Here is an 11,735-nt window from a genome sequence, read left to right as displayed (position 1 = left end):
TTCTTTGCGGGGGGCCGGCACCACCTCCGCCCACCACACACCCACACTGCCCCGCAGGCCGCGGGGATCCACAGTGCAGTTAATAAACTTTATTCTCGTCGGGGGAAGAGGGAGGGGAAAAGCCACGGACTCGGCTCCTCTCAATAAATTAAGTCACAGCCACTTCCTGCGCCCCGGCAAACCGCAGGCACTGAGCAGCCCGAGTTCCCTTCCCGCCCCGTCTGCTTCCCCTTCACGGAAGGGAACGTTTCCTCCAGCCACCGGGTGCGCGGCGTGGGCCCGAGGGAGGGCAGGGGCAGGGCGGAGGGCAGTCCGGAGCAGCGGGAGAGAATCACACCCTCCTCTGGGAGAAGCCGGGCCCATAGCACCCCCCAGCCCCGGGCCCGAGGGACTGCTCCCGGGAGTCCCCAGCACCCCTCTCCCACCTGCCCCGCAGTCGGCCCGGGCCCCAGCCTCCCGCCCTCTGCAGGGCCCCCGCAGGCTCCCGGCGCCTCCCCCGACCCTGGGGGGGTGGCAGCAAGGCTGTGGGCCCGGGGATGGAAGCTCTTTGGTCAGTCCGGCATCTGAGGGCCCGTGCCGGCCACCCCGCCGGGCCTCGCTATGGCTTCAGAGATGTGCGGTCCCGCAGCGCGAGGCTACTCGGCCGCTGCTGCCGCCTCCTCCCCCTCCTCCTCCTCAGCCTCTGTCTTGATCTGAGCCACCCCGAGGCGGTACAGGGTGTCCCTGATGACCACCTCGCCCGGCTGGCAGCTCTGCACGATGTCGTGGATCTGCCGGTTGACGATCTCTCGGCTGGTGAGGAAGTCCAGGAGGCGGTTGTAGAGGTAATAGTGGGTGGCGTTGTCGAAGGCGATGGGCCGCTGGCGGACGCTGCTGGGCTTGCTGTCCGCAATGGAGGCCAGGATGGCCGCGTAGGGAGCCAGCTCGGGGCACAGGGTCAAGGAGTGGTGTCCGGCACTGGGGTCAGCAGGACCGGGCGGCGTGCCCGCGTGGACTATGCGCCGGGCAGTGGTCTTGGTGACCGGGTGCTGGACAGAGTGCTCTGTGTCCGTCATGTCCACAGCATAGTGCTGGTCCAAGAGCTCCGGGCAGGACACGTTCTAGGAGAGAGAAGCGGAGAAGCAGCTATGAAGGGAGGCTGGGGCAGCCTGGCTTAAACCCTAAGGTCACTGGGCACCAAGTTTTGGGTGTCAGGGACCAGGGAGCACCAGGAGCACCTCCCCTGCGTCCCAGCCCGGCATATGGTCCTGGAGCCCCGGGGCCCAGTGTAAGGGCTCAGAGGGCAGTGCCCTGCAGGAGCTGCTGACCACGCCGCTGCCCTCCAGCTGCACGGGCAATGCCCCTTCTGGGGAAAGGAGCAGGTCGCTCTGGTCCCTTTCAGCCCTGTGCCTGCGGGCGGACAGTCACACGGCAGTCCTGGTCAAAGCTCGGCCAGGGCCGGTGCAGGGCATGGGCGTGGCAGTGTGTCCAGAGACTACAGCGCTGGCAGAGTCCTAGGCCCAGCTGGCAGGAGTCCCGCGGCCCCCCAGGCACACAGCTGTGACACGCCATGATCCCAGGGCCACTGGTCAGTAGGGAGATGCTGGTTCCAGGCCACGGAGGCAAAAGAGAAGTGGAGAAAAGGGATGGAGGCTCCGAGGCAGCAGGGCGTGTGGTGGGGTGTGGGCCGCGGCCTGCCGTTCCGCAGTGCCGTTCCGCAGTCTCGGACAGGGACTCACCACGGGCGGCTCCGTGGGGCTGGAGAAGCAGCCCTGGTTCCTCCCCCACATCTGGCTCGTCAGCTCCGGGTAGCAGAGCTCAGCACACAGGGCCACGGGGGCGGCCATGTCCACCACGTAGACAGGCGGCCAGTGGCGCGAGGAGGCGAGCAGGTCCACGTGGTCCAGGGCGCTCTCGCCCCGAACGAGGTACTTGGAGCCGCACACCACCTGGGGACACGAGGACGCCAGGGTGAGGGGAGCTCTGCGGGGCTCCTCCCGCAGCTGGAGCGACAGCCCACTTCCCTCCTGCTTCTGACTAAGCCGGGGCACCCGCGCACCCCTGCCCCAAGAGAAAAGCAGAAGCAGACTTGGTCCCCACCCAGGCCTCCCGGCACCCTCCTCACGCACCCAGACCTCAGCTGGAGCAGCCTGGGCCCGGAGCCTTCTCCCTGGCACTGCCCCCCTCCCTGCATGGCGCTCAGGCTCCCGGCTCAGAGCTGTCGTCTCTCACCCCCGGGGCAGGACCCTCTGAACACGGGGCTTCCTCGGCTGCCGCTCCTGTTCGAGGGAGCGAGGTCTGGCTGACCTTCTCTGCCCACGCAAACCCCCACTCTTAGCCCCTGTTCGGCCCCGTCCCACCTCACATGGCTCATGGCCGTCCCAGAGCCCGGAACAGACCACAGCTATCCACGGTGCCCAAGGCTTCCACCACCCAACCTCAGGAAAGCCAGACGCCCCTCTGGTCTCCTGCTACCGTGGGGATGTTCCTTCCCCGGCTCCTCCTGGGGGCTGGCACAGGGGCATAGCTGCCCCTGCCACCAGCTTCCTCAGAGCGCTCACGAGGAGCAGTGACACCGCATACCCCCGCTGAGATCGGGGGTGGCACTGACCCCCACCAGCCCCAGGGACCCAACCCGGCCTTCCTCTTACCTGGTGGGGGCACACCTTGTAGATCTTACCCCCGGTGAGGTGGGGTGGGGGCTGCGTGGCTCTGGCTCCGTTCTGGACAGACTTGTAGAGGGCCAGCAGAGAGAAGCAGAGCTGGTCCTGGGGCAGGAGGAGGAGGTCACCGGGTGGGGCCGGCCGAGAGCAGCCGGCCAGCAAAGGATCACAGTCACAGCCAGCCCCGGGCTCGGGGACATGCCAAGCTCCAGCCGTCACACCCGGAGGCCCGAGCTCCCCCCTCCAAGACGGCAGCAGAGGACTCCGACAGGGGGGAGGGTGACCCCGGCACAGGCTCAAGTGTGGGCACTGCCCCCCTCCCGGACACCACGGCAGGAGCGGGTGGCGGGCAAGCGCCACGGTGCCAAGGGGAAAGCCAGGACCCCCGAGCGCAGGGCCCACGCCCACCCCCGGGACGCAGCACTGCCAGCCCACCTTGGAGTCCTGGGCCGTGAAGGGAATGGCACAGCGGCGCAGCAGCCCCCGCAGGCGCTCCTCGTCGTAGGAGCCGAGCTCCTCCAGCCGGCAGCCGCCCTCCTGCAGCAGCCGCACCAGGGCGCCGCCGTCTCCTGCGAACGGCCCGGCACTGGACTCAGGTGCTGTGGCCAGCCCCGGCTCCCCCCTGCCCAGCGGGTGTGGACACAGCCCGAGGCCCTGTCCCAGAACACTCCTGGGTGAGCAGCAGGAAGCCACCCAAGGGAGTCCAGAATGAAGAGCTTCCGGCCTGGTGCGGGTGTCAGCAGCCGGGGCTCGGCTGCTCACTAGGGTGTGGCAGAGGAGCTACCACTCTCTGGCGAAGGAGATGCTCTGTGCTAAGTGCTCAACACCATCTAAGGGGCCTACAGAGCAATTCCTGGGCCCCGAGGCAGCGAAGCGGTCAGTGGGCACTGGTGAGGAGGCTTGTTTGCCAAGCATGAGCCACGACACGAGGTCCTCTGGGGGAGGAGAGAGTGGGCCACACTAAGGTGCTCGGGGCTGACTCCTGGCTCTGTGCTTAAAAGGGACCATCTGTGGTACCAGGAACTGAGCCAGGCCGGCCAAACACAAGGCCTGGCCTTAACCCCTGTACTCTCTCTCTGGCCCCTTGTTAAGTTCGTTTTTATTTTTAGACTACCTCTGGCTGTGCTCGGGGGACCACATGGGATGTCAGAGATCAAACCCGTGTTGGTGGCGTGCAAGGACAGCGCCTACCCACTGTACTATCTCTCTGGCCTCGAACCATGTTAAGTTTTTAAAAAAACAGTCTGCACTTGCTAAGAAAAAGTGCCATCCTCTGGAAGTTTTCCGTTCCAGATACACATACAAATGCAGATTAATACAGGGCATCAAGATCAAAACCTATCTCTTACTGCAGATTGCAATAATAATAAAAAAAAAGCAAAAGGGGATCAGTCACTCCTGATGTCCTGGGGACAGCAGCAGCCCCAGTAATAAAAGGGACACCAGGGTCAACAGCTGGGATTCCACCTCAAGCTGTCAGCCGTCGTCAGAGCACCAGCACAGCTGGCCGGAACGTGGGACCTGGCGCTCCCCTGCGCGCATCCATGAGTCTCTGGGCCGGAGGCCTGAGCAGCAGTCTCCCTGGGCGGGCGTCCGGGGGTCAGTGCTGTGCTGCCCGGGAGCTGATGGGGACTTGTGGCTCCACCCTGGCAATCCGGCAAGCAGCTCTTCATACTCCAGACTCCTGTGCCTCAGGCTCTGGGCACAGGCTGCTGCTCCACTCCCAGGAGAGCCCTCCCCTGCTGTGCAGCCTTCCCCTGGATGGCACCCCGGACTCTGGACAGGCCATCCCGAGCCCGGCCGGCACGGGGAGGGAGAGTCTTACCTGGTGCTGGCTGCACATCCGGGTCCTTGTCTCTCTCCGTGTTGACGACCACGGCCCCTCGCATGAGTGGTGGGAAGAAGGGGGCGATGACAGACGCATCAAACTTGGTGATGGGGATGCTGGTGGGGAAGGCCACCTGCTCAATCGCCTCCGTCTCCATCGTGGCCCAGAAGTCCTCCACATTGACCTCACTGGAGCTCAGGAATTCAGGCCAGGTGAACTAAGTCAAGGGTCAGGACGGAAAGGGTCAAGCTGCAGAACCCACAGAAGAGCAACAGCAGAAAGGGGGCCTGCCCGGCACCCAGAACCCGGACGGGCATCTTCCGTAGCTCCCCTGCTCCAGGCCACACTGCCCCTGTACTTGCTCACTCCTCTGCCTGGGCAGGGAAGGGAGCCTCCGCGTGGTAGCCCCCTGCTCGCTGCTGGGTCGGGGGCTCCCACTCCTCCTCCCAAGACTGTGATACCACTGGAGCAGGGACAGAGCCTGAGTGCGGGCAAGGCTTGCGTCCCAAAGACCAAGTCCTTATCCGTGACAACAGACTGACAGGAAACAATAGCATGAAACTCAGTGACATTGTATCCAGATTCCAAGTCCTCTCCACCCCCACCCCCCACAGCAACTCTCCCTCATGTGACGTTTACACATCTGGTGTAAGCCTCTAGCACTTTATGATTTGGTGTTCCTCCCTGCAGACCCTCTATGGAGCCCTTACCCTGCACCCATCTCATGGTCTCCTCAGAGCTACGGGTCACCTAGTGCTGAGGGCTACCACTCAGTCGGCAGAACACCCAAGCAGGCACGTCTGTTTTCACGATGCCAGGCATCTTACATGGCATCATATTAAAAACATTCCGAGTGGGGCCAGAGAGATGGTACAGGGGGTGGGACACTTGTCTTGTTTGCGGCCAAGCCAGGTTGAATCATATAGTCCCCTGAAAACTGCCAGGAGTAAGCTCTGAGCAGAGCCAGGTATGGTCCCCAAACTAAAAAGTAGAGGCTGGAGCAAGTAGGGCATTTGCCTGACATGTGGATGACTTGAGGTTTGATCCCCAGCATCCCATATGGTCCCGAGCCCCGCCAGGAGTAACCCCTGAGCATCGCAGCTGCCCTGCAGGCAGGAACCATGAGTTGGACGTCGGGCACTGCCCATGTGTGGAGTGTGGTGAAGACAGGTGGGTACGTGCTGTGCACCAACCACCGGGGCCACTGTCACCAGCCAGGCGGGAGAGGAGTGGCCAGCAGCCAGTGACACCTGCATTTTCCTCCCTCCCTCCCAAAGAGAGTGCATGCGTGAGCCCTGACACCTCCAGGTACGAATCAAAAACCAAAGGGAAAGGGGGGGAAAAAGATAAGGAAAAACCAAAGACCTAAGTACTAACACTTTAAAATACAAAACAGAGCAGAGCAAGGCCACCAGAATCCCCGGGCACCGGCCTGCTTCGAGGTCCTATCATCTCAAACAATGAGTGGAGAAACACACCCATTTTTGGCTCATCATCTCCTAAGCCTGCAATCACAACTTGTTGACCATTGGTGCGAATTACCACAGAGATCCACAGCATTTATGATCTGTGTGAACACTGAGGGTTATGAATGTAAGTTGGAGCAGGTCACCACTTTCTTTAGCACTTCTGTCCCTGCACTTGGCTCGTGTGCAGGGAGGCCGCCCGTGGCTGCAGAGAGCCTGGCGTGGTGCTGGGGACCCTCCCACCCACTCCTCTCCCTGAGCGCACACACCGCTACACGGGCTTCCACGCTGCTCCCCGCCAGGCCCGACAAGCCCACCCCGGCTGCTCACACGCCTCTTTGCCTGAACACTGCCCCCCCTGAGTCACGTGGCCTTCAGCTTTCCTCCCAAATGGCACGGGGGCAGGAGGGCCATCCCCGAGCCCAGCTATCACCCCTTCCACCACTGCTACTCCGGTTGCTTCAGTTAGTCACTGTAATTTTACAACATAGAATACTTGCTTCCCGGTTCCTCAAACCAGTCCACGTGCATATAAGCAATAACCATGTGTTGTTTATCACCTGACTGGAGCGACAGCACAGCGTGTAGGGCGTTTTGCCTTGCACGTGGCCGACCCAGGTTTGATTCGTCCGCCCCTCTCGGAGAGCCCGGCAAGCTACCGAGAGTATTGCACCCGCAGAGCAGAGCCTGGCAAGCTACCCGTGGTGTATTCAATATGCCAAAAACAGTAACAAGTCTCACAATGGAGACTTTACTGGTGCCCGCTCGAGCAGATCGATGAACAAGTGCTACAGTTTATCACCACTTCCAAGGAGCTGTTGTTCAGTACATCAGCTGAATGAGGAACAAACGACCCCTCCCGTAGCAGTGGCCGGAAAAGCCTGCTTGGCCCTCCAGTCCGAGCCAGAGTCTGCTCCACAGGGACCGCAAGGAGCCCTGTGCGGGCCGGGCAGCGCTCACCTCCACACTCCTCAGTGCCAGCACATTCTCTTCGCTCCTCTGGGCCATCTCCACCTTGGGGGCCACGCCGCAGATGCCACAGATCATGTCGTTGTAGTCTCGGACAGTGAGGCACTCGAAGGCCCAGTAGCCGTTACAGAGCAGCTCCTGCAGCTGCCGCGACTCCTCGGGGCTCAGGGTCTTCTCTGGAAGGAGAGGGCAGGAGTGGTGAGAGGTCCCGGCACAGGGCCCGAGGAACGCTGGGAAGGGCGTTCCACATTGCACAGGAGCACACTGCCACTGGGCGGCATGAATGCCACACACGAATGGCCGGTGTGACCCTAGAGCTCCCCTTGAGGCCTTCTGTGCTCAGAGCAGGGAGGTGGGAGATGGTGGTCTGCTGGAAAGGGCAGCACACGCCGAAAGACAGGTGAGGGGCAAGAAGTTCTGTGCAATGAGGTAGGTGGTCCCTGGCCTCAGGTCTCAGCACAAGCCTTGCGACTGGCACGGACATCCTGACGCTGTGTGCAGAATGCAGTCCAAATGCCATTAGGCCAGCCCTACCTATGCTCACAGGACGGGCTTCCCAGTCAGTCTAATCTCTCCTCGGGAGACCAGACGCACACCTCCCACGGCTAGCCGGGCATTTGGAAGAGTCAAAGGAAGTTTATCCACAAGCGGAGACTGATTCCTTCTCGAGTCAGACACTCTCCCGAGATGATGCTTCCAACCCAAGTCTATCAGGACACAGTTCCGGGACACGGAGGGCCACCTCTTACCTGTCTGTTCCTGCACCGACTTCAGCACAGCGTTGATGGACACGCGGGGGTCCTCGCCCAGCTTGATCTGGTTTCGGATTGCAAAAAGCAGGTCCAGGCTCACCAACAGCTTGTTCCCCACATTAAAGAGACCTGCACATCAAAGAAGCACCAGGGCAATGCTCTGGAGCATCCGCCAGGGCGGCAAACCACGGGGAACAAATTACATGTCTGCCAGCTGGGGAATGAAACGCGGCATACTCAAAAGCAGAAAACTGTTTCATTGCAAAGCACAACAGACTTCTAAATCATGTTCCCCAGAGTTCCTGCCTCCAAACCCAGCTCCTGGGGGTGCTGCAAAGATCCAGCCTTGGGTGCATCTGGGAGTTGCTTTCTATTTGCTCACATGAAGGTGGCAGGGTTCCAGGGAGGCAAGGAGTGATTTTCCCCCTTCTGAAAAGGAGGGCAAACCAAATGAGTGTGAGAACCTCTGCTCTAAATGCTTCAGAAATAATCCACAATACACTATGTGTTTTGTTTTATTTTGTTTTTAAATAAAATCTGTACAGAAGAAACATTACTAAATGAAAAAAAGACCTCTTGGGGCTGGAGAGACAGTACGGGGGTGGCGCTTGCCTTGCATGTACCTGACCCAGGTTCGATCCCTGGCACCCCATATAGTCCCCTAAGCACTGCCACAAATAATTCCTGAGTGCAGAGCCAGGAGTTACCCTGCTCATCACTGGGTGTGCCAACCCCCGAGCCCCCCCCCCCTCCGGCCCTTCTCTGCCACCCAGCTCAGCCAGGGCCAAAGGTGTCACTTCCACCTCTCCTTCCAATTCTGGGATAAAAGGCTCAGTGGCAAGGAAATGCGGTCAAGCTAAGAAAAATCAAAGGGGGAGGTTTTCACATTTGCAAAAGCAAACTTTAAAGTCTGTGTATATGTTATAAGAATAGAGTATGGAAGGACTTTCAAAAAATTATACCAAAGAAGACCTGAAACTATACAGGAGAAGCTCTAGATTAAAAAGAATTTTTTTTTGTGGGGGAGGAGTGATTGTTTGACACCCAGCTGTGCCAGGCCTTTCTCCTTACTCCTGTGCTCAGGGATCACTCCCGGCAGTGCTTGAGAACCATATGTGGTTCTGGGGATCAAACCAGAATTGGCCATGTGCATGGCAATTCCTTTACCTGATGTTCGTTCTATCTATCTATCTATCTATCTATCTATCTATCTATCTATCTATCTATCTATCTATCTATCTATCTATCTATCTATCTCTCTGGCCCTTAAAATTAAAGACAGAGAAATCCTTTCATGTCTAAAAAAGAACATAAATTTAAGAAGACAACTGAGAAGCTGGGGTAGAACTGTCAAAGAAACACCTCAAAGAAGAATAGAAATGCTCACAAAATAAATTCTCAAAAGAAGGCCTGGAGAAGGAGTACAGCAAGTAGGGCATTTGCCTTGCACGCGGCAGACCTAAGTTCCATCCCTGGCATCCCATACGGTCCCGAGTCCACCAGGAGTGGCTCTGAGTACAGAGCCCTGAGATCTGCCAGGTGTGGGTGGTCCCCCACCCCTTAAAAAAATTAAAGAGAAAACAATATACACAATTTTCCTAGTAACCAAAAAAATACTATAAATTTAGAGATAATATACCAGTTTTTAGTACCTGCCAAATTGACTGTTGAGACATTTTAATACCAGCTATAGAAAGTTCTTAGAGCAAGTGAGATTAGCAAGATCACTAGCTAAAGTCACCAGACAAAACTCCCTGTGGCCTGAGCAGCGGCACTAAGCACCCGGGAGCTCAACAGGAAACACCATCACGAACTGTGTGGAGCAGAATCTAATATAATGTAAACTACTTTTTTGAAGCTATAATAATCAAGGCAGCATGAAAGGAAAAGTATCAGTTAGTGAAACAGAACAGTGGAGAAACAGAGCCAAGGGCCAGAGCGATAGAGTGTGAGGGCACTTGCCTTGCATGCGGCCAAGCACGCAGTCCCTTATGGTCCCTGGAACACTGCCATGAGCGATCCCTGGGCACAGTGCCAGATACAGCCCCTGAGCGCCGCCAGGTAGGGCTTCTGCCTTACACGTAGCTGACCCGGGTTCGACGCCCAGCATCCCACGTGGTCCCCCGAGCACTGCCAGGAGTTATTCCTGAGTGCAGAGCCAGGAGCAACCCCTATGCATTGACGGGTGTGACCCAAAAAGCAAAAACAAAAAGAAAAAGCAGAAGAGGTAGCGCCTCTCGAGGCCAGGACCACTCAGGGGTAGTCTACTGCACGCTCCTCCCTGCCTCCCCGTCATCCCGCAGGCAAGTGCGGCCACAGCCGCGGGTCCGAGTGCACCGAGGCAGGAATACAAGCTCCAGTAACTGAGCGTGTTGTTACATACACCTTCACTAAGCAGGCAGCCAGGAGAACACCCCGGACATCCCAACCAACGAAGGCAGGGAAAGGTCAAAACTAGACCTCCCTCCCCCAAATAAAAGGCCCGTATGGTTTGGGGTCACCCAAACCTTCCCCCCAAAAAAACAAACAAAAAGAAACCTATGCTGTAAGATCAAATTTGTTTGATCACGTATGTTTGATTTTCAACAAAGGCACAAAGAAAACTTTACGGAAAAATTAACACTTTTCAAAAACTGCAGAGACCTCAGACTTTTCACAAAATTAATTCAAAATGGATATATCTAAATAATAAAACTATAAATTATTCAGGAAAGCATGAAAAATACTCATCAAGATAAAGAGATCTTAGACACAACATCAAAAATGGTCCCTGGGTGAGAAGTGAACAAACAGGTCATTACTGTCACTCAGAACAATCGCCCAGGGCCAAAGACACTATAGGGATTAAGTAATCTGCCTCGAACCACATGCTGCTCGATACCCACTCAGGAGTGATTCCTTGAGCACACAGCCAGGAGTAAAGTAACTGCTTAAGAAGATTCTGTTGAGAATGAAGGCAAACCATACACCATTAGAAAATACTTGTAGATCCCTTGTCTGCCAAAGGACTTGTATCAAGATTATAAAAAGAACTCTCAAGATCATCATTAAGACCAGACTCACTTCAGTGAGTCAGTGACGTGAACAGACTCACCACAGAAGTCCATACAGAGGGCAAAACAAAACAAGGGGAAGATGTTCAACATCATTACTCATCGAGAAAACAGGAAGTTCAGACTACATATACGTGTTAGAATGAGTGAAACAAAACCTCAGACACTACCAAAAGCTCCCAGTGGAGGATTCTCTGGGATTCTTTCTACACTGTTGGAGGAAACTGACTGGCACAGACACTTGGCGCCTGGCTCAGCAATTTCTTACAGAATTAAACATAAACATCGCATGGGCCCGCAATCTGACTCTGAAATGCTTCTCCAAGAGACATTTATGTCCACACAAAAGTCTGTACACAAATGTTTGCGGCAGCTTCTTCCCGGCTGCTCAACACTGTCAGGCCAAACATGCTTCAACAAGCGAACAAACGGCCAAAACATAAGAATGGGGGAGAATTCACAGGCATTATAGTCCTGTGAAAGAAACCGCTGTGATATACTATAATTGCAGTTAATGGCACTGTCAAGATAAAACCACAGGGAGAGAAAACAGATCAAATGGTTGCCAGAGGCTATGAGCTGGGGATGGGTCTGATTACAAAGGGACAACATAAGAGAAGGTTCTGGGGAGACCCCGCTGCTCTCACGGCAAAAGCATGAATTCAAAACAAGGCACCGGAAGGTTTTCAACACGAAGCATAAACAACCATCTTCAGTTAAATTCTAAACATATAACTCAGGAGTCAAATTCACGCAACGGCTGGCCCACGGGGAATGCTCAGTGTCTGACCAGCGCCTGACGCTGACGAAGGCAGAGCAGGAACGGTGAATATGCACTCCACCTGCGAGCGTTCGCCTACAGGAAACCACGCAGGCTGCACACAAAGGCGTGAGGCCTGTAAAATGGACTGCCTGCCGCACACCTGGAAAATGCTCATGTGTTTGTTTCTCCAACCTGCTGACACAGGAGATGCCCGTAATAACACGACTAAGTTTAAAAGCACGTCCCAGGACAAGGAGCGTGG

The 11,735-nt window shown here is 56.7% G+C and overlaps 1 protein-coding gene across 1 annotated transcript in view; it reads right to left on the bottom strand.

The window, feature by feature from the left end:
• Positions 1-74: 74 nt before the first annotated feature.
• HMGXB3 (HMG-box containing 3) overlaps positions 75-11,735 on the bottom strand; it is a 43,544-nt gene continuing 31,883 nt past the window's right edge. The window contains exons 14-20 of the mRNA XM_055141345.1: positions 7,655-7,786; positions 6,897-7,081; positions 4,468-4,687; positions 3,078-3,211; positions 2,631-2,747; positions 1,719-1,928; positions 75-1,100 (exon numbers count right to left, since the gene is read on the bottom strand). Coding sequence (XP_054997320.1) covers positions 636-1,100; positions 1,719-1,928; positions 2,631-2,747; positions 3,078-3,211; positions 4,468-4,687; positions 6,897-7,081; positions 7,655-7,786 — 1,463 coding nt within the window. The 3' untranslated portion in view covers positions 75-635. The remainder of the gene's footprint in view (positions 1,101-1,718; positions 1,929-2,630; positions 2,748-3,077; positions 3,212-4,467; positions 4,688-6,896; positions 7,082-7,654; positions 7,787-11,735) is intronic.

This window comes from Sorex araneus, chromosome 6 (assembly GCF_027595985.1).
Source record: "Sorex araneus isolate mSorAra2 chromosome 6, mSorAra2.pri, whole genome shotgun sequence".
NCBI lineage: Eukaryota > Metazoa > Chordata > Mammalia > Eulipotyphla > Soricidae > Sorex > Sorex araneus.
This window is presented reverse-complemented; position numbering and strand designations above follow the sequence as displayed.